Below are 27,583 nucleotides of genomic sequence, written 5' to 3'. Positions count from 1 at the left end.
GTGTCTTCTGCGTGCGAGAGAGAGAGAGAGAGAGAGAGAGAGTCTGTGTATGTGACCTAAGTGTGTACATGCGTTGTGATAATTGGTGAAACAGGCTGCGAACAGCTGTGGGGTGAGAAAAGGTTACATGGTGTTTGGTACGGAAAGCAAAAAGGGGAGGAGGAGGAGGAGAAAAGAGAGGAAAAAGGAGAAAGGAGAAGAGAGGAGTAAAAAGTTGTAGAATAAAAGAAGGTCAAAGGGGAGAGGGAAGTGGAGAGAGATGAGAAGGAGGAGAGAGGGCAGAGGGGAGGAGAGTTACAGAGGAGAAACAGTAAATCTGCAGCACAAACGTAAAACTTTTCCCTCTGCATCAGTCTGTCGGAAAGAAAAAAACACCAACTGAGCCTCATTCTTCTTCTATACACATATCTATACTTTTATAGAATAAAAATAGAGAAATTATTTTCTTTTTTACAGTGAACCATTAGAAAAAGTTGTAATTTCCAGTCAAAAATAGAAAAATAAAAATTAAAAATACACCAGACATTTACTCTCTGGGTCTCGTTTGAGTGTTTTTTTCTAATTGTCATAATGTGGTTTCATTTTATAACTGTTGCTGGATCATATTAACATATTAAACCATATGAACCTAATGTCTCCCTCATTATTAGGACAGGATTGTTTACACGACGAAAAACACCTGACATGAGTGGGAAACATTTTACGAGCCATAATAACCTTCACCAGCGCTCCAGATATTTATTAATAGATGAGATATTTTCTCATCTCTGTCAGATCTTCCTCTCTGAATTCATCGGCACTAAGATTTCTACTTTTTACACTATTGTGTCAACAAATCACACGACACTGAGGAGTCATATTCATATTCATTCATAATGTTAAGATCTAAACTTCAGAAAATATGCATTTTAATTTGTGCATCTGTAATGTCACACCTATACCAAGTTAAAGGTTTTTTTATGTTGTTTGTGTTTCTTTAATTATATGTCATAGATTAATACAAAATAAAGTTGTAGTTGACCTAGAGAATGCAAATAAAATCTGTGCCTTAAACATTTCCAGTTGTTCTCACATATGTAAAATAAAAATGAACTACCTCAGCTGAGATTTAATATGTTATTTCTTAAATCAGATTTAATAAAAAGACTGAAAAATAAAGATGTACAACCTTTAAATGAACCGTATGAACTGTAGTAACAGTAACTGTCTGTTCATCCTCCCTAACTCCATCTCTCTCTCCATCTCTCCACCCTTCTCCTGCTCCATCCCTTCATTTCCAGGCAAAAAAAAGAGAGAAAAAAAGAAAACCAACAACAACAACACAGAAATAGTGAAATAAATAATTAAATGGTGCAGCAAAAACATTGTGTGCTAAAACCCCTGTGTAGTTTGGCAATCAGCTTGCCCATGTAAAAATAAATCAAGCTGATTTTCCAAATGTTTTGTGCGTGGTGCGCTGTTGCCGCTCTTCGCAGCACAGATTGCAGGCCGATGGAGAGGCTGTGGGGAGGGGCGGGGCGCTGGATATTGAACCCACTTGCACCAGCTTGTTAACACGTACACCTTAACCCTCGAGCGGCGCGGCAGGGCGCCCGCCGAGCCGCTCGGGAGGCCTGCAGGGACCAACTAACATATACACCAATGTATAGAAGACAGACACATGTACGCGGAGGATTAATGGGGGAACAGGCGTGCTATTCAGGACGAGAACAGCGCCATATGTAGAGAGACTGACTCTCACACACACTTTACACGTGATTATATAGCACATATACAGAATAGAGATCCACAAAGTTGTGTCAAACAGCACAAAGTTCAGTCCCGTCTCTGTGGATTTACCACAAACTGCAACACATATAACTGGAACGCAGCCCTGATGAATACAGTGAAGCTCTTCTTTTTTATATTTGTTGAAGCTCAAACTCGATGTGATAATGTTTTTTTAATTTTTTTATATTTGTGGCAGGACACCAGCTGTAGACTTTGCCACCTGAGGTAGGATCAGCACCACAAATATACAATCTCTAACATCACAAAAACTCAAATACCAGCTGCGACGCAGATCATCGTAAAACGTGAGTCATACCTCTCTCTCTCTCTTTCCCTCTCTCTCGCCTCCCTCTGCTGCACCGCTCCGTACAATAAGTCATTCAAACACAACGCTACATTACCAAAAAAAAAGCCAAAAATACATTCATAAGTATTATTTACTGATCGGGAATCGAGGCGCACACGCTCACGCTCGTCTTGTAAGAAAATCAAATACAAGAATGTGGTCAAGCAGCTTTAACGGTCGCTCCAAAAAGTGACCTCATGTAGAGCTGAACTCCGGAGATTTAGAAATATCAGGAGGATTCATCAACCAACTAAGTGTCAAAGCAGAAAATAAAACTCACTAAATGCCAAGAGTGATTATTGTGGTTCAGATGGGAGAAGAGAGAAGTTTAGGTGCCAACTTCCCAGCCAATCCACTTTTGGCAGCCAGATTCCTGCTCTGCTAAACCTCCTGAGAACATGCAATAGCAAACCATACACACAAAGAGAGACACACACACACACAAAAATACCACCATAACATATGTGCAGAAACATACAGAATATTCATACCTCACACTCCTTGACAACTTAGATTGTTTTTCTTTCCTATGAAACGCACAAAGAGAGTCACACACACACACACACACACAACCGGGGAGACAGCTGTGACTTGGTAAACTTTGTTTTTTGGCAGCGTCTGACTGTCGACAGGTTAACACCGGTGGGTGGTAGACAATATGTGGTGTCAGTGATGGAGCAGGAGAGAAAGGGTGAGCGAGTGTATATGTGTGTGTGTGTGTGTGTGTGTGTCTGTGTGTGTGTGTGTGTGTGTGTGTGTGTGTGTGTGTGTGTGTGTGTGTGTGTGTGTGTGTGTGTGTGTGTGTGTGAGTGTGTGTGTGTGAGTGTAAGACAACGAAGGTGGAGTTGGGGGGGTAGAGATCCTGCAGAGTGGGGCAACAACACCCACACACTCTTGCCCACATTGAGCAGAGCCAGGCTGCATGCCAGGCGCCCTGTGGAGACACACACCAACTGGGCTCCACACTCGGGGAGGAAGAGACCCCCGCAATGCACACACACACACACACACACACACACACACACACACACACACACTTCATAAACTATGTACAGATACTTTAACATAAGCCAAAGATGGAAGTAGTTTTAAGTGCAGCTTTTACGAGTCAATATTTTCTTAGTTTACTTTGTTTTTGACATTGAAATTGAGTTTTAAAATTCACAATGGAACAAATAAAGTGGGACGGACGAGACGACTGCAGCCTGGCAATTATTTTCATTATTGAGCTAATATCGACTAATTCATGAAGTGCTTGGTCCGTAAGATGTCTAAAAAAAACACAAAGACTTCAGGGCGACATCATTCATGTCAGTTTTTCTCAAACCCAAACACATTCGGTTCAGTGTCATAAAGAAGTACAAAAAGAGCAGCAGGTTCATTTTCTGTAATTGATTGATCCGCTCTTCACTGCTTTTGCTTTTTTTTTTAGCTTGATAAACCTCTGAAGCCCTGTTGTAAACTAAAGTTCACCCGTCAGTGATGATTCATATGTGACTGAAATCTCAATTTACTGATAAATACAGAGTGGCATGTGAAGAGGAAACAGAGAATTGATAAATTATGGGGTATTCTCGACTTTAAAAGTTTGAGTTTATCCCAGCTTACTCCTCAGTCACAATTTACTATGAATTATCTCCTTGTTAAATTATTCGCTGTGAAACAACGCAGCCATAAATAAATAATCTGATATGTGACCATTTAACACTCTAATTATAAAGCCCAACCATCTCTCTGTGCTTCATCTTTAGGTTTTAATGCAGTTACGGTGCTTTGGACCGCCACAAGTGACTGATGTGAGTCTATGAGTGGTTTTATTCTCTACACTTTATTATATAACAAAAAAAAATAAAGTTGCTGCTGTCTTTGATGAGAGAACAGTTTGACTGAGCAGCCTGAGGAAGCCGACAGCAGGACACAAAAACTGCTGTGTCAACAAATATTTAAACAATCCTTATTAAATAAATAAATAAAAAATCAACATTAGATGTAGAGAGGACAATGGACTGGTTAGAGACAGATTGTCAAGAAAGTTTTTTCTTTTTTTTGTAAATCCCACAAGAACGCCATAAGTAACAGTACAAAAGGTTTTGATTCATGTGTGACAATACACACACTGATAGACAATGATAGGGCACTGTTTTCAAAAGCAAAAATGCTTTTTTTTCCTTTGCTTTGTTTTTATTTAAAATAGGTGAATAGTATATTAGAAATAGGGTAGTGCTGCTCCTCTGTGGTGTGTTTGCTCACCTGTCCTTCATACGCTGGTGCATGCGACCGTGCTGGACACACTGCTCCTCCATGTCCGAGCAGCGAGCTCTCAGACTCGTCACCGTCTCCTCCAGGTGTTGCCTCTCCAGGGTCAGCTGCTCCAGCTCACCCCTGCACACACACACACACACGCTATGTTGAAAATCTACTTCACAAAGGTGCCATGTAGAGCAGGGGTGTCAAACATGCGGCCCGCGGGCCAAAAACGGCCCGGCAGAGGGTCCAATCCGGCCCGCTGGTTGAATTTGGCGTAAGCATAGTATTGTTGAAATTGCATATATTTTTTATCAAGAGATTTCAGGTTGTTCATAATATGTTTTGTAAAAGGAGAGTTAATCAACTGTAAACATCTTAATAATGCACTAAAACAAAGGGAAAAATTCAAAGTTCTTCTCATTTATAGGTTAAAATACTATTATTTCACTGGTCCAGCCCTCTTGAGATCAAATTGCGGCCCCTTTTGTGGCCCCTGAACTAAAATGAGTTTAACACCCCTGATGTAGAGCAATGCAAAGAGAATGAAACACAATTAGTCTATAGATATTACATAACTTTATAAATCACATAATGCAAAGTGCTTCATAATATACAGTGTCATGCAAAAGATGACACATTCCCTTTATATTTTAAACAATATAATATTATATTTTAAACAAGGGGTGCAGCAGGGTGCTGCTTTGTTTCCCTTTCTCGCTCTAAAATTGTAGAAGCAAAGAAAATAATACATCGATATTGCTTAAAATATTGTAAAAGAGTGTTTCATGTTAAACTTTATTCCTTTTAGAGATCATTTAATCTTCCACTTGCTTAACTTTTCACATTAACAGACATTTTGACCAGGGTTTCCCAAGTTTTTGCATGCCACTGTACAGTAAGTACACTGTATAAATGATGACGTGGTCTGTGGGTGAATCTTGTTGATGCATGTCCTGTTCAGAAATCTTTCCCAAATATGTCATAGATTAAGGATTTGTAAGAATAAAGAGCTTTAATCATGCCTTTAAATTGTTAAGCAGGGTCAAATATTTACATCATTTACTTCTCAGTATTATTTTTGGCAAACCAACCCCTTATTTAAAGATGATTATTTTTTGTATCCTGGTTTTATTTGATGCCGAGAACAGAAACAGGCAGAAAAGATGGAAAGAGAAGGAGAGAAAGAGAGAAAGAGAAAGAAGGGCACGACCTGCACTAAACCTCCTCAGCTGGACGCTACAGTTGTGTCGTTTTGCATTTTGCATCGATGTGGCAAAGCCGCCCTGAACCTCATTTTCTGCTTCACAAGATGAAACGGGGCCACTCACTCAGCAGGTGTGGACCTCTGTACGACTCGGAGTCGGCGAGACGAACAACTGCAAAACAATTTGTCTGAGTTTTTCTTTCTTCTTTCTTCTTCTCCTTCTTCGTTTCGTCCTGCTGCAACTGTCTCAGTGTAACCTCGCTCAGCCCGACTGAGACCATCCAGCAGGACTTTAACCGCTACACTAGGCTTAGACTCCAGGAGCTCAAACAGCCCACGGCTCCACACACACACACACACACACACACACACACACACACACACACACACACACACACACACACACACACACACACACACACACACACACACACCAACATCGCACTGCTGCTAAACTACATAACACACACACACACGTCATAGCAGTGTGTCAGCAGCACGTATGTGAAATCTGCATAAAGACGCATTAAAGGAGGTTGTTATTACTGTGTATATACATGTGTATACTACTGATGTCCATCATACAGTAGGAGGATACAGTACTGTGTGCTTCAGTGTGTGTGTGTGTGTGTGTGTGTGTGTGTGTGTGTTGTGTTGTGTTGTGTGTGTTGTGTTGTGTGCACGTGGCTGGTGAGGCCAGTGCGGTCTGGCAGGGCCAGATTGGGGGCTGTCATGTGACTAATGTGCAGCACAGCTCCAACAGCTGACAGGACACTGGGTCCAGGGTCACTCTCATACACACACATGCACAACACAACACACACACACCACATACAACACAACACACACACACACCACACACACACAGGCAGCCCAGATGGAGAGCTGTGCAGGCCTGCTGTGACTACTGTAGCATCAGGTTAACAAGAAAACAGGTCAGACTGGAAAGCAGTGTGTAGTATGTTGACATGCTCCGTCCAAACTGCCTGAGTAGATGATGCTTCATGAAACGATGACACGGATGTCCAGCGGATCAGGGGAACAAAACAATGGACGAGAGGAGCTCTGTGTGTGTGTGTGTGTCTATACGAGCGCATTTTGACTCGCTAAATGAAACAGTTTTCATGGGAGAGTAGACAAACAGCGAAGTTGGGACGTAACCCACCGAGTCAGAGAGAGGAACTGAACGAGAGCATTAATGTGCGAACAAACGGGAGACGTGATGACAGGATAATAAAAAAAACCAACAAAACAAACCTGCTGTTTTCTGTCAGCTCTTCCAGTTTGGTCCCCAGTTTGCAGCACTCCTCCTTCAGCTTCCTAATCAGGGAATTCTGGGAACTCAGCAGACCGTCCAGCTCTGCAACTGCAAACCAGTCATGAGAAAAAAAACGCTTCAGTTACAGTGAGGTTAATCATTTCAGGTGACGTTACACAGTGACACATACTGTACAATAAAATACTAAAATAACCACGACTTCATACTGTTTCTAGTTTTAAGATTCTGTATTTCCCTCCCTCAATTTTGAGTATATAAATGTTGGCTATTTACTCTTGATATGATATCATAGTTCCTAGAACTGTTGTTGATATACTAAAAAAACTATATAATTTTTTAATAATTGGCATAGTTGCCCCTATTTATACACTTCTAATCTTTGTTGCTTGAGACTATAGTTCTCCTTAAAAAATGTCTTTATAAAAATATTAAATATTCTCATATCATGTAAGACTTTATGATGTGTTTATGTGTTAATTGAGTGTTGTTGACCTCTGACAGGTGACGCTCATCAAACGTTGAGCCTCCCAGTCTCCTGATTGGTCAGTTGTATTGAGATGTTTTGATATGCCTGATGAAGGTCACATTGACCGAAACGTTGCTTTAATAAAACGATAACTGAGAGTGAGACAGTGGGCGGGTTTTGCCTTCCTCCTACGCACCTGTACCTTCAGGTTTGCTGAGGCCGTGCACTCATAGTTTTAAGATTCTGCATTAACATAAAAAGACAGAAATGTCACAGTAGATGCAAGTATGACATTCATTTATTACGACTACACGGTCCGAAACTAAAACTAAATAATCACTTTTTCTTCTTACGATTGATTCTGTAAATTGTGAATTAAACTCTGAAAACTTCTTGGACAGGAAAAACATGGCTGGGTGACTGCTCCCCGAGCCCACACAGGGAATCCGTGCACAAACAAAAACCTGACATCACACACAAAAGTGGAGTAACACTTTAAAATGAGTGTTATCGGCTGCGGTAAACTTTGGGACCGTAATGAAGCGCCAGAGGAGTTTTTCTTTGTCACAGTGTGAGGACCGAAAAACTGTGACTAAGATTTTGTGTGATCCTTTCTGATCTGCATATTTCATGAGGAGGAGGATGAAGAAGAAAAAATATTGAATTATCTTTTCTTTTTTTCCAAATTCAAAGATCAGAGGAAGTCGCACATGAGCTCGACTCCGAGGTTTAACACCACCTCTTCCTACCAGGATGTGTGTCTGAATTGTTTTTCTTGAATTGCCGAATAATTTGTTAAAATTTTAAAACTACACTAAACTCATGGATTTTTTTTCGGGTTGTGCTTTCATTTAAGTTAAGTGACATTTGAGAAGAAAGTACAGCAGGTTTCCAAGAGCATCTACCACGTTGAGCTGAACAATGAAATCTATTGTAACAAATCGTGCAGCGAAAGCGAGATACATATGTCTCTTTGAATGGGTTCCCAAAAAAAAAACGCTTTTGTCGACACTCGCATTAGAGTCACAACAGTTCAAACGAGAGGAGGAGATGTACAGAGGGAAAACAGAAGTACAGAGGACGGAGGATGGAAATATAAAGTGCGTGAGTGGGGTAAAACGAGACGGAGAAAGAGAAGGGAACTGTTGTTTGAAAGCGGTTTTTCTTTCTCCTTTTCCGCCCTTCCTGCCACGTCCTCAACCGCTCATGGGGGCCTCTTTCTGAACAATCCAACACTGGGCTTTTCATCGTTCCTTTGAAATGATCCACGTTCCGCTCTCCAACATATGTCTGCTCTTTTAAAATAACAATGGCTGCCGTTTGGATTGAGGCAATGATCCACCTGCTCCCGCATTCTGTTACAGTCAACCGAAACCAAAAAGAAAAACACCAAGGACTCGCAGTCTTTGAAAAGTAACTCAGACTTGTGAAGAGTTTGAGGTTGCTGGTTTTTTTTTTTTTTTTACATACAGTACAGTAGATATTGTGGGGGGAAGAGAAAGATAGGGGGAAAAAAATAATAGAGGAACAGCCATGATGCGCTATGATGAGTACCATTTACATGCATGTGATTCATGGCATCTATGTGTCACGGAAATGCAATTAAAATACAAATAAAGTAATTATGACTTGGAGAGGTGTAGAGGTTAATTGATGTGTTTCCATTAATTTTTCACAGGCTGCACGTTGCACCTTTAATGTGAGATGCTCTATATACCGCGGGTGTGAAACAGGCGGCCCGCGGGCCAAAACCGGCCCGGCAGAGGGACCAATCCGGCCCGCAGGATGAATTTGCCAAGTATGAAAATGACTTAAAAGACAGAAGGGGCATAATATTGATGAAATTGCACATATTTTTATGAAGAAATTCATAATATATTGTGTAAAAGGATAGTTCATTAACGGTGAATATCTTAATAATGCACTAAAACAAAGGGAAAAATTAAGAGTTTTTTATTTATTTATAGGTTATCATGCTTTTATTTCACTGGTCCGGCCCCCTTGAGATCAAATTGCGCTGTTTGTGGCCCCTGAACTACATAAAATGAGTTTGACGCCCCTGCTCTATATACTGTATACAGTCACCATCCCTCAAATCCCTGCCTGCCATAGATAATGCATGGGAGGGCAGAGACACTGGATGCTACCGGGAACGAAAAACACACACAAATTCACAGCCGTGCACACACACGCGCCGTACACTCAAACAAAGTTTTGGTCAGTGCTGGAAAAAGTTGCATGAAGAATGCTAATTAGCGGAACAGGCTTTGAATGCGTCTGGCCATGCGTAGTCCAAAAAGAAACCCTGGGACACAGAAACACAGCAGAACTGGCACTGGAAACAAACAGAGGAAAAATGAGGGAGGGAAGAGGCATGGCAGGGGAGGGAGGGAGGGACGGAGAGAAACAAATATCTGATATCATCTAGAGGCTGCTCTGTACGCATTTACTCAAAAAAGAAACATGAAAAAAAAAGGGGGGGAAAAAAACTCTGAAAAAAAGGTGGGAGGGAGCGGAGAAGAAGAAGGGAGAGAGAGAGAGAATGAGAGTGAGAGTGAGAGTGAGGGGGGGGGGGGGGGTGGATGGAAGGACAAACGGATGGACAGAGAGGCGGGATTTGGAGAGCAAGAAAGCTAATTATCCAGCTCGTCTGTTGGGTTGCACGGGGAGAGGAAGTGATGCGAGCTACTAAAGGACGTCCACCACTCCATCCCCTCCCCATCCACAGTTTCCTGCTGTGCTCTGATGTCAGCTCTCTTTAGACAACATGTGTGCTGCCGACACGCGCCAGAAACAGACCCTTTGTTTATCCCCCTCCCTCCCCTCCCTCCTTTTCTCCCTCTATACCCTCCATCATCTTTGTTCTGCGTACCAGCAGGCTCCCTGTTTGTTGAAGTTAACCACAGGTAAATAAAAAGACAGGAGAAGGGAGGGAGGGAGGGAGGGAGGGAGGGAAGGAGAGGGAGAGTGAGAGGAGCTGCTGAGGGTGGGTTGGTGGGTGTGAGGAGGAGGAGGAGGTGGAGGAGAGGAGGAGAGGGGGGCTCCAGATGGTGCAACAGATGTGCTAGCAGCAGCAGCTCTGCTGTGCAGGCAGACAGGGAGCTCGGAGCTGGGTCTCTCTCTCAGCGCTGCTCCCATCACCTTCCCTCCGCTCTCTCTCTCTCTCTCTCTCTCTCCTCCTCTCGTGGCTTCTGTTCTTCTGCTCTTTTGAGGTCACTTCAGCTTCAGTCTTGTTTTCAACTCAGATGATTTGTGTTCCTGTCCCCCCACTTCCCCCGTCTCCCCCCACTCCCCTCCCCCTCCTCCTCCTCCTCCGACTCTGCTCATGTTGAGACGGAGGTTAGCAAAGGTGGCACAGTGAGGAGGGAAAACCATCCTTCAAAAAAAAAAAGAAGATGCAGGTTCAAGACCCTCCCCCTGCTGAAGCGTCCTTGAGGAAGAGACTGAACCGGTCCCAGCTCCTCGGCTGTGACGCCGTAACTGACCCTGATCAACTCTGCTGTCGCTGTTTTTGCTCCGTGCCGTTCTGGACGCTCCGACTCTGTGTGTGTGCTTCATCCTATTGATTTGATTTCGCCCCTTTATTCTCTTTCTGCTTACATCATGTAAGACATCTAACTAACTAACATGTCTCCATACGATAAAACCTACTGATATGCAAATTTGTGAACTTGCTGCAATGCAATGCCTGTCTCTTCAGTGTGACAACCTTTTAATAACACACACACACACACACATACATACACAGACACACACACACACTTTGAGAAGTCTCCCTAATATCCACCAGATGTGGCTCCACCATGGCTCCCAGTCACGATCTGCTGCCTCTCTCGCTGGTGCGCCGAAGGCCACCAGAGGCAGAGAGACTGACTCAACTGACTCATCTGAGCTGAGATTTACTGCCACATCAAATTAATTTAATGTGTAGTGGTGCATTTCATCACTTAAGAGATTTTGTCCCATCTTACCAACAAAAGAAACCCACCCGGAAGAGGGGAATATGAGGATTTTACCTTTTGTGAATACACATTATTCAGGACATAAGAGGACAGAAAATGATGATAACGAGAGCAGCAACTAAACCGACAAACTATCAGATGGCATGTTTATCATAAATGAGGCTAAAATTGTGTATTCGATAGGTTTATATAGTAGAAAATGGAAAAGAACAAGTGGAAACTAAGTGTTGCTGCTGAAGGACGGACTGCCTCTGAAGAGATGTGACTGAATTACCGGTAGATTAAAATATGAGTTTGCTACTACTAAATGAAATATGTTCGACAAACAGGTCAATGAAGGTAAATGTTCAGATAAGACGACCACTGTTAGTCGAGTGGGTGGAGGCGCTCACCTCTCCGCTGGTGTCGCGCCTCCGTTTGCTCCAGCAGCGCCGCCAGCTCTCTCTCCCTCTCCCGTGCGGTAGCGGTTGCTGACGTCATTTCCTCCTCGTGAGCCCGTTCTGCGTTCTCTCTGTCCTGTCTGTGGAAAAAGAAGAGGAGGAAATATTTAAAACCCACAGTCGCTCTTAGAATAAACAGAGGGGGATAAACTAGTCTGTTACAAATCCAACCTGACATCTTCAGTGCAATAATGATTCGTCCTTATTTTGCACTAAGATCGGTATATTTGTTTTATGAATGCTCTATATACAAACATAGCGTCAATCACTGCAGTAGCATGGCTTGCTTGGCGACGGGTAAAATCGTTTTTCATCCAGATAGTGTCACTACATGTTCATTAGTGCCTGAGACTGATTACTCATGTTCTGCTATCAGTGGAGCATGAAAAACATTTCCACGTACCGACGGCTACAACGTCTGTCTTAAACATATTTATTTCATCATGTAAATTTGAGGTGTATTTGGAAACATAAATATAGATATAGAGTCTGTTTTTGTATTTTTGTTTTTTGACTGACATTAGCTGATTTTTTTGCTCATTTTGCAAACAACACTGATGTAAACAACCCTAATAATCACTTAGATTAACTGGATTAAATGCACTTAAACACATGTCAATCAATCTCAGGGTGACAGCAGCAGACTCAGTCGGTGTTTTGTCGGTGGAGACGGACAAATCACAGATTGTGCCTATAAGTGGCTCCTAATATAACAGACTATGACATAAAAATATAATATACATAACATGAGCAGCTGTGAAAGCAGTGCATTTAATAATCACTCTCAAAATGAAATGTGCAAAAGCTGAAGAGTGAAATAAAAAATGCCTTGGATCACACTCAAATGTTTCTGTGATCGGGAACAGAACATAATATAGATAGATATAGACATACAGTATCTTAAGACCAGCAGCTGATTGATTAGTGCATTGAGACGCACTGTTTCTGCTACTCGGTGGGGGGAAAGGTTGATTTGTGTGTGATGTGGAAAGGAAAAGCTGATGGATGAAACACAGAGGTGAGGGGAGAAGAGGACACACTGTTCGACACGAGAATTAAGGAGAGGAGGGAAAGGAGAATGACAGAAAAGACTCAGGGGGTAGAAGGGTAGAAGTGTCAGGCCACTGTCAGCCCCAAGACCCCTGAGTGATACTGCAGCTGTCTACAATACCAAACACACACACACACACACACACGCACACATAATGTCCATCGCTTCAGACTTAAAGCTGTATCCTGTGATCGTATAAGAGCCGAGGGTACGGTATATTTCTGTACGTGGCGAGAGACGAGAAAAGATCCGTCTGCTCTAGTCTGTGCATTCGCTGCAAAACTTCTTTCAGTCTGATGCAGATTTACTGAATCCACACTAACGCTCTTCTATGCACTATTATGAGTATTATTAATTACCTGCAGGGGATTTGACGCTACATTTAAGTCATCTATGTGTCACGGAAATTATATTAATACAATACAAATGAATGCAAATAAAGTAATTATGACTGGGAGAGGTGTAGAGGTTAATTAATGTGTTTCTATGAATTTCTCACAGGTTGCACCTTTAAAGTGAGATACTCTATACACAGTCACTCACCATCCTCAGATCCCTGCCGTAGATAATGCATGGAGGGCAGAGACTAGATGCTGCAGAGGATGAAATCTAAAAACAGTACGCACAACATACACACCGACGCAGATTAATGGAAACCACACTAATGCTCAAAAACACATAAAACTACGGTGATGTACTGTAGCGTCAGCTAGTATTTGACCTTACAGAAGGTCTACATATGATTTTCTATACAACTTCGGAGCACACACCTTCACAAGCGCCACCGCCGACGTATTTGGTAGCGATCACATCGGTTTAATCACGACTTTCATTCAGCCTCGGTATCAAAACTGAGCAGGTAAGGTTGCGAGCGAAGGTGCTTGTCCCCGCTGGCTTTGAGCAACGCAGCATTTTACTGTTTGAACCAAACTTTCCAACTCAACTAAATCCAAACGCAACCCAAACAACAGAGAAACAGACAAAGAAGGAGAGAGAAGAGAGAGGAAAAAACTACAAAGACAGGAAAATCGAACAAATAAACAGAAACTCTTCCTGAAGTCCAAAGGCGCTAATGAAGAGAGAATTCTCCAGTTTTAAGTGAAAACTTTTCTCCCCTACAGTGCTTGGCCTGCATCTCTAAAGTGACCGCGTCTGTCTGTTCCTTCGTGTGTGTGTGTGTTCTCCTGCTGTCCTGCTGTCTGGGGTGTGAAAGCGGGTGGCGGGTGTGCAGGGGACACAAGGAGACTGTGTGTGTATGCGTATGTATGTGTTTTTTTTTTTTTTTTTTCCTGTGTGTGTATGTGCGTGTGAGTGAATGAACCCCCGCTGGGCTTGAACAGCAGCCTGAGCCACCAAAGCGCACACCAGGGCTCAGCGGGAGATGGCGGGCAGGCGTTGCCAGCCATTTGGTCCTGCAAGAGGTTCCAGGGGGCCGTGTGTATTTGTGTATCTCTAAGTGTGAGTGTTTGTGTGCGACTGTGGGGGGGGGTGCAGGAGGGGGGGGGGACTCTCACCAGACCTGTTTACCCACCAATTAGCATCAGACAGACCGCCAGAAAGTTCCAGCAGTCAGCAATAGAGTGGTGGCGAGGAAGGAGGAAGAGGAGGGTGATAAAAAATTAAAAAAAAAAAAACAGAAGAAGATAGAAAAGACAGAGAGTTACACATTTGGCATCTGTTTGGTCTCGCTGATCTAATGAACTCACATATGAGTAAGTCTTAATAAACTTGTTCACAGCAGAGTTGAGCACAGACTCTCCAGGCCGAGTCGACTGCACGTTTCTCTCCTGTTGGTTCGTCGTCGTATCTTCAGGCCTGAGACCGTCCGTCACCGAGGACCGAGTTAAAGCTGAGAAGTCGAGCTATAAGTTCGGTTGTTTCTTTCCCATTGCATGCGCCATCTTGTATCCCCAAATCCAACGCAACATGTTTAGTCGCAAAAAACGCTCTCACAAAATGGCTGCTGCGATGAGCACTGTCAAATTAGAGCATAAAAAAGAAGAGAAAGCAAAGGAGAGACATCAGCGGAGAGCCAAGCCCTGGAGCGAGCGTGGAGGGCGACGGGCAGAGCAGAGGCTGGATATGTGGGGCTGGAGCTGGATAATTCTCCCTGGACAATAATCTGCCTTCCAGCTAATTGGTGAATGGGCTCTGGGTTGGTGCCTGTGGCAGGAACTCTTGTTTGGGCCTCGGAGGCAATAGACTGAATATTCAGTTAGAGAGGATGGCTGGGCCTGTTTGTATATGCCTGGCCTGATGCGCTGCAAGACAGCTTGATAAGTGTGGCGAGAGCGGCATGGGCCGGGGGCCTAAGGTAGGCTGGAATGGCTCTGGGGCTGCGGCCAGGTACAGTGGCTGCTGGGTAAGTGGGAGGTGGCAGAGGCGGTGGCTGGCTGGGCTTAGATGGCCGGGGTGGCGGCGGCGAGGAAGAAGAAGAGGGGGGCGCTGCCTGCCTAAGTGGGCACTATTCAAGCTGTTGCCCATTAGATGTGGGGTGCCAGGGCCTGACCAAGCGCGGAGTTTGCAGCACCCCATGGTGCAGCCGGCATCCCACGCCAGAACCACCAAATGCCGCGGTTTATCAGAGAACGAGCACAAATTGGAGTCAGACGGTGGACTTGGAGGAATAGAAGACATTTGCCAACGCCAGACACCACTGACCGCTGTTTTGGACTAAAGTAAAGAAGACTATATTCTCTCCCTGAAAACACAATATCACTCAGAGACACATGCAAACTGGAGCGACGCACACAGGTGCATGTGTGTTCATTAACACACAAATAATGAGGACAACTCTTTGCAGACATGTAAAGTCCACAGACTATGTTTTGATATGTAAAGAACATTAAAATGACTGATGAAGCACTGCTGAAGTTGAGTTACAGTTTGGAGGCATCCAGTTACCAAAACCGAAGTATAAAGGTGAAGAAAGATCTCGTCTATACATCCACGACATAAAAACTAAAGAGAGCAGTCCCTGAAACCAGTGCATATTGATATTTATGCTCTGCCATGAGCCTGTGTTGCAAAATAACAGGTGTGGAGTGTGAACATACAGGTGAACAGATTGTTAACCAGCCTATAGCACAAACACACAAGCTTTGTTCACGACAAAGGAGCCCCAGTGTTGTAAGACACTGATGATCACTGCAAAGAGATGGAGCAGAGAAACATGAGGCAGATGGATAATAACACTGTTTCTCTCTTATCAAGGACCGTCTATACCAAACAGTTGTATTTATAAGTTTTACTGCGACTGTGTGTGAGTCCATGAAGCCACCACTTTCTATTCATTTTAAATATTGTGAAATATTTTTAAAGTACAGTAATGCTTTAAAATCATTCATATCTTCAGGTACTTGCAACAAACTAACAATAATCTCAATGCAATATTAAAATTAAAGTCATACAGTCATATTTATTTAAAGACCAAACTATTAGATTTAGATTCAAATCATTATTTGCACCTTTAGCTCAAACTATGAATTGAGTCTGAAGATGACCCGGTGTTACAGATACAGTGAGTGTACTATTTAAATTACTCTAAAATTACAACTGTTTGCTATTTGCTTGAGTCTCAACTGCTCAAAACGGTGACACCCGTGATGATTCACTCTTGTGGAGGAATTCCAGTGGATCCACAGCTATTTATGATAGACTGCATCAATCAGACGACATTAATATTCAACAGTTTGATATGCAGAACTACAAAGATGATGCCTGATAATGTGTGACTATGCTTTTTCCTTTTTTTTTTCCATGTGTGCAACTGAGAAGATGGTGAGACGGAGGCCTCGTGCAAGGCCTGTCTCTCCAGCCGACACTGCCAACAATAGACGAGCGCACCGCGGAGAAAACGAAGTGACATATTGAACATTTGCTGTGCCGCTGCATTATCAGCAACGCCGCCGCTTACAACAAACATCTGAATTGTTTCGTGTAGCAGACGACACGCGGCGTCGCACAATCTTTTTCTCACGCACCTCGATGTGTTTTAGCACATTTTTATTAAACCTCGGGGTGATGTAAGTCAGTCACTCTGCTCCCCCCTCCCCACCTCTCCTTATCCCCCCTCTTTCTCCTCGCTGCTGCTCCACCTTATGAAACAAACACATCAAAACGCACGACGAGGGATCCTGATGTCGCTTCGCTGTTTGTTTGCCCCCTCTCTGCCCAGCCCATATTTCTATCTACAATATCTGTCTATCTATCCGTCCAGAGCGTTCTCATCTTTGCTCCGATCTTCTTCTTTTTTTTTCTCTTCTGCTGTTTCCATCTCTCCCTGCTCCCTCCTCTTTTCCCTCCCACCCTTTTTTCCTGTAACTAAACTGGCTGTGTCTCTCTCCATCTGCTGGTTCTTCCTTCAGCGGCCCTGCACCTGTTCACACCTCCTCTCCTGTTGGCCACCTCTTCTCTCTATCCCCCCCTCCCCTCCTCTCCTCCCACCCCTCCTTTATCTCTCTCTTCCTCCCTCCCTCCCTCTCTCTCTCTTTCTCTCTCTCTCTCTCTGCTCAGTGCGATGCTGCCAGGCCCATTCCTGGCTCAGTTAGCCTCTCTGTCATTCAATCCATCTGTCGGCAAGTCAACTTTGTTTACAGCGGGCGGCCCAAGCCTCTTTTCTTCTTCAAGGAGCGCTAAAGCCCCCCCACCGCCACCAAGGTCAGTGGCGAGCCAATTGTGCCCGAAAAACAGAAAACTGCAAATGTTAAATTAGCAAAAAAAAAATGAAATATGCTACCCCTTCCAACACACACACATACACACAGTATGGACAATGACACTATTTAAATATGCACATCTTAAAAGCTGTTTTTAAATCTCTCATGCATATGAATAAATGCATGCACATATACACAGACAGTTATAAATACACATAACCCCCGCAGAAACAAACATTTGCTGTTAAAGCGCACATTCCCTCAGAGGAAAAAAAAAAAAGAAACAAAAAAAAAGAGAAAAACAGCTTTAGATTGAAGTAATTAGCTGCTGATTGGCCTCTGTCATCATCTATCTGCTCAGAAAACAGAACGAGAGAAGTTTAAAAGTCTTAATTGGCACAGATGATTGGTGGTCTTAACACGGGAAGAGTGAACTGGCACCACAGGCATCTGTGGTTTTTTTAAAAATAAACACACAGCATACGTACAATATGCTCCCCTGCTGACCCAATCCAGAAACCCAGGACTCAACGTCAGTGTCAAATCTGTGCCCTACAGAAATAGTTGTGGGTAGCATATGTGGCGGAGATGGGGGTCAAATCAATTTCAGCTGAGAAGGTAAACGACTGCCGAAAATTAATTATTTCAAATCGGGATAACAGTTTGAAGTTGCTTTTCACTGACCTCTGTGTGTACCATTCATACATTTGCCTACTGACAAATACAGTCTATCTATCTGTCTATGTATAGTACAGTAAGATTGTGAAAGAGAAAAATTCTAACACTTTCTAATTGATTTTTTTAATCTATCAAATATGTTTAGGGTTAGGGAAGTATTTTTATCTACCTATATCTTTGTATTTTCCTCACTCATTTGTATATCACATTTTATTTTCCTATTCGGAGCGCTGATCATGTTTACTTTGTTGGCCATGTCAAACTAATGTCAGTAAAATGCACAACTGTCTTGCTTGGTTGAATGTAAAGAACAGATTTATTGCCTCATTACTTATTTTTATTAGAAGAATATCTGCGACTAAACTGCCAACGGTTTTATACAAATGCCTGTCTTTCAGTTCGGATGGACACGGTTACAAGGCATGCTAGGGAAGGTAGATTTACTCTACCTAAAGTGAAAACAAACAAGATGAAAAGTACGGTAATGTACAGAGCCACGGTGATATGGAATGCTCTGCCAGGACATTTTATTCAAGAAAACAACAAATATAGATTTAAAGAACTACTGAAAGAGCATTTACTAGCCAAACAGCTCTCGGTGTCTGTCGATGTTTAGTTGAGGCTACTTGGTACAATCAATTAGTGTGATCCAAATTCAGTTTTTGTAAATGTAATATAATGGAATTATGTCGAACGTATGTTGACATATACCTGGCCATCTGACTATTTAAGACTTATGTTAAAAGCTGCATTGTGGAGGTACTGTTAATCTGAATTAGGTCCTGTAATATGTGAATGTTTTTGTAGATCATTGTTTGTTTTTTGTTTTCTGTTTGTGTGTGTTTTGTTGTGTGATGTGTTTTCTGTGATTGTGTCCTACTGCAGTGGAAAGATAATTGTGTTGGGTATGGACTCCAGGAAGAATAGCAAAAAGCCAAAGCTAATGGAGATCCAAATAGATGAAATGAAATGAAAAATAAATAATTTCTTCCAATATAAAAAAGATGATAGAGAAAGTTTTATATTAGTTAAGAAGAAAGGTGTGCAAATTGAAAGTTTGAACCACATGAAGTGGTTTTTCTCCTGGTGTGAGCACAATCCACCTGTGTTGGAATTCACTTCACACCTGAGACGAGCCTGGTGTTGTTTCCAATGGCCGTCACCCCTCACCCCTCCCACTCCCACTCACACCATTATGAACTTGGGGGCAACTGGCAGGAAGGAACGAGTGCCACCTCTCTCCAAATCTACTCCTCATAATAATCTTCCGTGAACTCCTCCTCCATCATCCCTCTTCTCCTCCTTTCCTCCACACCCTATAACGAGCCCATCGCTCCTGTCCTCACTCTGTGTTTTACTCCTGGGCCATTAGATCAGACGCCCAGAGAGGGAGAGGTGGTCATTGAGGTGGAAAACAAAGAGAGGCTTTTTTGGTGTTTTTTTTTTTTTAACTCAGCGGGTGGGACTGGGGCTGGAGATGGCACCGTAGGGGGGCTTGTGCCCACCTGGTGCCCGCTATTGTATACACACCATCCCTGGCCTGACAGCTTATTCCTCCTCTGCTTCCTCTACTCACTCTCTAAATGAAAACTTCCTCTGGATTCCTGTAAAACCAATAATTCCCACACCTCCTCTATCTACCTTCACCTCATCCAGCCTCATCTCCACTTTTAATCTGCCATGTCTTTCCCTAAACCTTTCTGTCAGACTGCATTAACCACAGCATTACTATTAGAGTATCACGGTCATGTTTGTATTTTATCCTTGAAGCGTTTTTCTCACAGCGTTTTTGTGGAATGAGAACATCAATATGCAACAATGCAACGTTGTTATATTTCACAATGGGCATAATTAGAAACAGCAAACTGTAGATTGCAATTCAACAACAGGCCTTTTGAAGTATCCTCGTCTCTTTGAAAAAATTACAAAGGTTTTTTTTTTTTTATAGCCAACATCACAACTTATATGGACTGTCTTCTTTTTATGATTGCTTTATGATAATCATTATAGCAGAGACAATAAACAGCAACATTGCCTCTTATTATTTCAAAGGATTATGTGTGGGCGCATTAAAAAAACTAACACTGACTGACTGCAATTGTTTATTTTATTTGAGCTTTCTCTCAGATGTCATGGAACATAAACACAGCACCAAAAAGTGGACGAGCATAACTGATTTCATAGGAGGCATTCCTTCAAATAGCTGATGGCGAAGCCTCACATCCAGTGCCAGATGCGTGTTTCCCGTCCACTGCTTCCCTTATATAACTCACTCTCTCCTCTCTACTATAATTCTTCCTCTATCGTCCACATCTCCAGTCTCCTCCACCTCCCTCCCCATCTCTTTCTTGCTCCTGTCTTTTTGATCACCCAGATAAAATCTGCAGATGGGGGGGGGGGGGCAGTGTCCTACTACCTCCGGTACGAGACACTGCTTGGCACTGTTGTTCCCACAAAAAAGGGCAACAGAGAGAGAAAGGGATGGATTGAAGACAAGAGACACAAAAGAGAACAAAGGGCAGCTATATGAAGGATAGGAAAAAACCCGAAGAGGAAGAAAAGATAAAAAGGAGGCCAGATCAATCAGGTAAAAAGAGAGTGACCGAGGTAAAAGAGAGAGAAACGAGGGGGGGGGGGGAAGAAGAGCAGAGAGGGGTTCTGTCATGTTGGATGAAAGCTGTGCCTACTGGGCAGTGGGCACGGTGTAGAGTCACTGATGGTGCCACCCTCACAGCAGGGATGTGTGAAGGCACAAAGTTGACCAGATGACACACACACATGCACAGAATCCATGCACACTGCACCAATAAGCAATAAGCAGCAGTACAACCCTTAACCCCAACATTCAACACTCAGATGTATACAGTACATAACTTGAAGAGGCAGCGGCGTTACGCATCCACTGTACGAGAGGGAAGGCGAGAAACGATGAACCCAGAATGCGGGGTGGGTGGATGGGTGGTGGGTTTTGAAGGCAGGCAGAGGGCTGGTGGTGGTGGTGGTGGTGGTGGTGCTCTCCCCTCCGTTCTCTGTCCTCCAGCCGTAGTGTGTGTATGTAGGCCAGTGTCCCAGGGCACACTTGGCTGGGGTGACAACAGTTGTAGCCGACAGATTTGCCTCCATCTTGCCTGAGGTCTCCCAGTCAGCGATCTGTCTATTCCATCCATTCCCAGCCCCGCAGGATGGACAGATTACAGCTCTGCCTAATAATCCTGGTACTTATGGTGTGTGATTTTTTCCACTGCTGAATTTTTAGCGTCCACACTTTAACCTTTGTTGGTTTATATTTCTAGCGCAATCAAGTCGATGCAGCTTTAAGGTATCCTCACAGGAGGGCTCGTAGTGTCATTTATAGCAGATGATGGGTAGATAAAGTGCTGAGGGGAGATGGGCACTTGTCTCCAAGGAGCCATCTACCTACAATACATTGACTTGCATGAGTCAACAGTAGAGAAAACAACTCAAAGGATGAGAGCAAGAGGCACACAGGTGAAATGACTTTGACAAGGAAAAACAAGGAGAGAGCCGTTTGTTGGTGTTTGTCATCGACTGCTCCCCCCAGACGAAACCGTTCATCCTGCACTCATCTTGAAACGGATTCAAACCTCCCTCTGTCATGACTGATTTAATTCCCTGGTTGTAAAAGATCAGTTTAAAATCAAACCAAAACACTCAGACTGACTGAAATGAAAATTTTGAAAAGTTAAAAAGCTTCAGTCTTGGAAATTTGTTAAACGGTGCTGATGTCAAACAGTCGGCTAAACGCTGAAGGTCAGGTGGAGAAGTTAGGCAGTTTCACAAGCAACAAGATTCATGAAATGCAGCAACAACAACCAGCTAAGCTCTGCACCTCTCTCTCTCTCTCTCTCAGGTGTCATATGCTCGGTGCATTTGTTGTAACCGTGGACAAACTAAAAAAAGAGCATTTAGGTGATCAACACAGTTCAGGAGCTACAGCACAAGAAGAAGGTCTGTGCTGTTTTTGTTGCCTTTTAAGTATTGAATGCACACAGACTATGCACATTATGTAATTTAAATGTAATGTTTGTGTTTCGTTGTCCGTTATATGACGAAGCCAGGCAGTTTTTGTTTCAGAAAATGCAAAATGTGAAGTTGTTTTGGGTTGATGATGAGGTAGAGTTGGAATGGTTCTCCAGAAAAGAAGTCTTTACGATAGCTACTTTCATGCCTGGACATTAAGAAAAAGTGAATTGTTTATGCGAATTCCATGTGGTTTTTTCTGGTTATTCTGATGATTTTGTTTGTTGTCTAAATATGAAATGTGTCTTGTAAGCCCTTATTTGGTGCATGACACTTAAATAAATATAAATTCATAAATTCAAAGTCATGCACACACATGATACTTCATTTTTTCAATGTCAATATGTATGTATCAAGGTTTTATGAAGATAGGATGGGTTTAAGGTTGGGTAGAGGAAATGTTCACGCTCTAGACGCCATGTTTTTTAAAGGTTTTTGGACCGCTCTTTTACTAAAGTGGATTAAAAATGGTTGTCATTTCCACTTGTTAGTGCCCAGCTTGACAAAAATACACATTCTGTTTTAATTACTGTCACGTCAACTAAATGAACACACAAGTAAACTCATGATTAAAAAAAGACCAGAGAAAAGGAAAAAGATGCAGCAGAGAGAGTGAGACAGTGTGACGGAAAGACAAAAGGAAACGAAGGGTCAAAGAAACTGAAAGAAAAGATAAAAGACCAGGCAGGTCTCAGCAGACTGAGCGAGAGAGAGAGACAGCAAGAGTGCGAGAGAGAGGTGAGAAGGCAGGATGGCAGAGAGGGCACTCCGACAGCGAGGAGAGAAGAACACGGCAAGGTCTCGTCACCAGGCCAACGGGCCCACCACTGTCAACATCATGGCACTCTGTGGTACACACACACACACATACACACACGCGGCTGGCCGACGGCCCTCCCAGCTGCCCTATCCGTAACTGTCTGATTAGTTGTGCTAAGCAGCCCCTCCCCTGCCAACCATGGTGCCATCTGCTACCCAACAACATGGCTGCCGACCAGACAAGCGCACGCACACACACAAACACACACGCCGTTGAACACACAAAAACACACACACACGAACGAGCGAGCTTCATACCTGGCACTGCCCCGCTGCTGTCACACAGAGACACACACATCAAAACTTAACAGACACAGGTGTAGCCCAAAGGTATCAACGCTTAACATTTTGCACAAAGGCGTTTGTGTGCACACGCAAAAAAACGCCATCGCACTGTGAGCTCACACGACAAGCATGTGTTCACGCACACACACACACACGCAGAAAGTCACACACACAGTTGCTGTCGAGGTTGTGTGTGTGTGTGTGTGTGTGTGTGTGTGTGTGTGTGTGTGTGTGTGTGTGTTGACAGTGGTTAGGCGCAGTTATGCCAGGTAGAAAGAAAGATGCTGTGCTCAAGTGTGTGCGCGCTTCTCTGGCAGAGCTTGAAGGTTCATTATGGCCCCCACCTCTCCTGAGCGACTGCAGCCCGCGTGGCGCCCCGGCCCTTTTATTCCGGGCCGTGATTGGACAAGGGCCTCCCACCGAGTTGGTTTGCAGCAGTTTTGTCGCGCCCAGATTTCGCTCGCTGCTCAAAGCGAGCCTCTGGCGGGACGCGGCATCTGCTGCCTCACCTTCCTCATTTACACTTCTCCGCCCTCACACACATACACGCCGCTCTGTTTCACCGCCTTTCCAGACCTTGCTATCATGATGCACGACCGAGGGAGGAGAAAAAAAAGAAAGAAAGACAGAGAGAGAGAGAGAGAGAGAGAGAGAGAGAGAGCGATGGAGGTACAGAGAGAGAGCAGCAGCGTGACATGTTTAATAGAGTTTGGGGAACTTCGAGAACAAGAGTCGCAGTGGTTGGTCCAAAGCTTTATCTGACTCTTTCTCTCTTCCTCTCTCCACTTCTTCCATCATCCATCCTTCTTCTCATTTCAGGACCAAAGACATGAATGTGGTATAAAAACCCACTCACCCACTTGGTTAATATTGATCAATATGCATGATCTGTCATCTCATACATTGTCTCCAAGTGTTGAATCCATTTGTACTGTTCATACTGTGTTTACACCTGCTAGACGTGGGTGAAACAGTAACGTGCTACATACTGCAGTGCAGCGAGGTCATCGCAACTGCAACAAATATGCAAATAAAAATCACAGCATTCAGTTGACGACACTTCATTTTACACTTTCTGAACTACAACTGATACATTGTTGAAAATATACAGCGCCTGCTTTGCATAAGTATTCATTCCTCTTGAACTTTTCCACATTTTGTCACGTTACAAAGTCAAAGTCCAGACCTAAATCCTATTGAGAAACTGTGGCAAGACTTGGCAACTGCTGTTCACAGACGCTCTCCATCCAAGCTGACTGAACTGGAGCTGTTTTGCAAAGAAGAATGGGCAAAGGTTGCAGAATGTAGATGTGCAAACCTAGTAGAGACACAGTCTTAGGCCGCGTTCAGACTACAGGCGAATCTGATTCAAATTGGATTTTCTCAAATCAGATTTTTAGGCCTGACTGTCCGCACTGTTTTTAGCAAGTGTCCAAATCGGATTTGGCTCTGTTCAGACTGGGCCACATTATTGACCGATCTGACAGGTTGCTGTAGCCAACAACGTCGGAGTGGAGGCGTCATCCAGCGTGTGTATTGTGTGACGTCATATAATTGCGACAGCGACAAGAAGAAGAACAACAGAGCCATCCATGAGCCATCTCCCCACAGATTAATGAGGCAATTTGTTTCGTCCTCTGTCCAAGGAGGACGGATGTTTTCGACGTCTTCCATTGACTGCTCCATCCCGTTGCTATCGCTCCACAACTCGAAATAGGCAGGCGGTCAGAGGGCAGTCTGGCGTGGTGTAGAGTGACGTCATGGACCGTCAAAACCGATCTGAGTGTTTGGAGCTGTTCAGACTGAGACGTTGCATCTGTCCAAATGCAATTTTAAAACTAACTCCCAAAGGTGGTTTCGATCCGGTTTGCAAAAATCGGATTTCATGCGATTTTGTGACGGTTCAGACTTCAAAAGAGCTCCGGTTCCAATCTGGATGGGTTAAAAATCGGATTTTGGCTGGCAGTCTGAGTTTGGCCTAAAAGACTTGCAGCTGTAATTGCACCGATAGGTGGTTCAACAAAGTATTGAATCATGAACACCATGTATCATTTTCCTTCCACTTCTATCTATCACATAAAATCCCAATACAATAGATTCAAGTTTGTGGTTATAGCGTGGTAAAATGTAGAAAAGATCAAGGAATATACTTTTGCAAGGCACCGTCACGTCAAAGGAGGGAGGAGGTCTGTTGTCACAGAGTTCGTTCAATATCAGCGTCGTTGCCAGGGGGAGCCCAAACTTCCCAAACCGGAGATCACACTGCATTCCCAGGACAGGTGGGACATAGAGCCTAATCCCCTCAGTGTGTCAGATTTGCCACGGTGTGTCCTCCTCCCAGCTGGACATGCTGCTCCGCATATCTCCACAGGAGAGCATCCTGATTACATGCCTTTACCACCTTAGACGGTTTTGTTTATTTTGAAGGAGCACTACTGTCCAGACTCCTCTTCCTCTTTGCATCTACAAACTCCTCTTCTCACGTAGGTTCAAGAGATCCTTAAACTGCAGCTTAATAGTCAAGGTTCTTCTCTGAGCTAAGAACAGTCTGGTTAAGCTAATTTCTTCTTTTTTTGTATCTGACAGTTTTCCATGGACTCTTTAAAGCCAGGACAGGGTTCCCCTCTTTTCTTGAACTCTTTTCAGCTGCTACAGTCTGACATACATTTGAATTTATTAAAGGATAGCCCCTTGAGATGTAGCATCTCATTTTCACTGTACGCCATACATTAATAAATCCTCCGTCCCATTCATGCTTTGGAGAACTGTTCTTTTTGACAGTTACCTTATTTTGTACAAAATAACCAGTTTGTTTCTATGTGTATTCCTCTCTCACCCCCAGAAGTCTGATTTAAAGATGTGCAGTCTATGGCTCTAATTTAATAATCTCTTACATGCTTAGAAATTATGACAAAGTTATCATAGAATAACGCAAACATGTTGTTTTTGTTTTTAAACCACGCCTACAACAGCTCTCTGCTGCTCCTCGCTAGGCTTTTCCAGGACATTTGACTTTTTCCATGTGTTTTCCTTGACTGGAAAATTGGTCAACCATTTTCCAGGTTTTCCAAGTTTTCCAGGAGGCATGGGAACCATGCAAGAGGAAGTGTTTCCCCCCGGTTTTCCCATTCCCATTCACACACACACATGAGGCTGAAGGAGCTTCAGACATCTGAACGACACACAAGCCGATGAAGGTTTCTCGTGTCCACCAGCAGGTTCTTGGATTGACACCACTGCAAGTCTGTGCAAGTTTCATCGCATCCGATCTGCCTGCAAACTTCCACGCCTGATCCAATCCGCTGCCAGGAGGATTTTCTACTGTTTCATGACAAACAGACGAAGATCAAATTATATGAGCGGTCATGTTTCGGGCATTTTTCTCTGGCCGTGGGATCCACAGTTAGAAGTTTTAGGTGTCAGAGAGAGAGAGTGACAGCAAGAAAACTTCAAATTCACTCCACTTTTTTTCAGCTTAAGGTCCATCCACAACTCCAACTAAGCTTCCTCATGAACATGGATGCTTGATTTCATGGGGATAACAGAACTGGTGGAAGATTTGGGGCCTTGCAGACATTTGACTTATCCCAAACACAACCCAGGCGCACAGGTCTCAACTGACAATGGATACACGACTACACAACGCATGCAAACACACACACATCTATCCATTCATATGCCTTGCTGGCAATGTGTAGAAACAGAAGTTATGCTGGGCAGTTTTCACCGCGGCCTTTGGGATCTGTGATCACAACGCAGGGAGAGAGAGAGAAGGCCGGATGGAGACAAGGAGAGAAGAAAAGAAAGAAAGTGAAGAAAGACAGGAGCAAACAAACAAAACAAACTTAGTAAAGCCCTCTGCTGGGCTGGGGCTGGGACTGGAGTGTGTGTGTGTTCGTGTGTGTGTATGTGGGTGTGTGTGTGTGTGAGGCGATGTGAACAGAGTGGCAGGGATTAGGACAGATCCTGGGCTGTCCAACTCACAGCTGGCTGATGATCCAATCCTGGAGCGCAGCACAGCGCACCAGCCGCCATGGGACCCAACGGATGCGAGCATGCATCTGTGTGTGTGTGAGTCTGTGTATACAGGCATGTGGATCCGACTGATGTGCATATCAGTGTGCACATTTGCAAGTATGCAGTTGTACAAACAAATATGTGCGTGTGTGTGTGTGTGTGTACGTGTGCGTAAAGATTGTGTTTATTAGAAAGGAAGGAAGGGCTATCGGAAATCAAACAGAGGCTGGCTGTGCTTCATGTCCCCTGTTTGAAGACGGGCTGTGATCATTTGGGCCACGAGAGGAGGACAGAATGAAAGAGGGGGAACGAGCAAGTTG

The 27,583-nt window shown here is 43.7% G+C and overlaps 1 protein-coding gene across 3 annotated transcripts in view; it reads right to left on the bottom strand.

Annotated features, from left to right (window-relative positions):
- The window catches only part of sdccag8 (SHH signaling and ciliogenesis regulator sdccag8), a 52,880-nt gene that overhangs the window by 15,289 nt on the left and 10,008 nt on the right, over positions 1–27,583 (bottom strand). For 2 of the 3 annotated variants that reach the window (XM_085799604.1, XM_085799605.1), the window contains exons 14-16: positions 11,667–11,794; positions 6,825–6,933; positions 4,367–4,498 (exon numbers count right to left, since the gene is read on the bottom strand). In XM_085799604.1, the coding sequence (XP_085655730.1) occupies positions 4,367–4,498; positions 6,825–6,933; positions 11,667–11,794 (369 nt within the window). Of the gene's footprint in view, positions 1–2,371; positions 2,507–4,366; positions 4,499–6,824; positions 6,934–11,666; positions 11,795–27,583 lie in introns of those variants that run through there. The other variant, XM_085799606.1, reaches the window with a different exon arrangement.

The sequence above is a fragment of the Trachurus japonicus genome, chromosome 15 (genome assembly GCF_045865225.1).
Source record: "Trachurus japonicus isolate A0001 chromosome 15, Traja_1.0".
Classification (NCBI taxonomy): domain Eukaryota; kingdom Metazoa; phylum Chordata; class Actinopteri; order Carangiformes; family Carangidae; genus Trachurus; species Trachurus japonicus.
The sequence above is the reverse complement of the archived record's forward strand: the minus strand, read 5'-3'. Positions and strand labels throughout refer to the sequence as shown.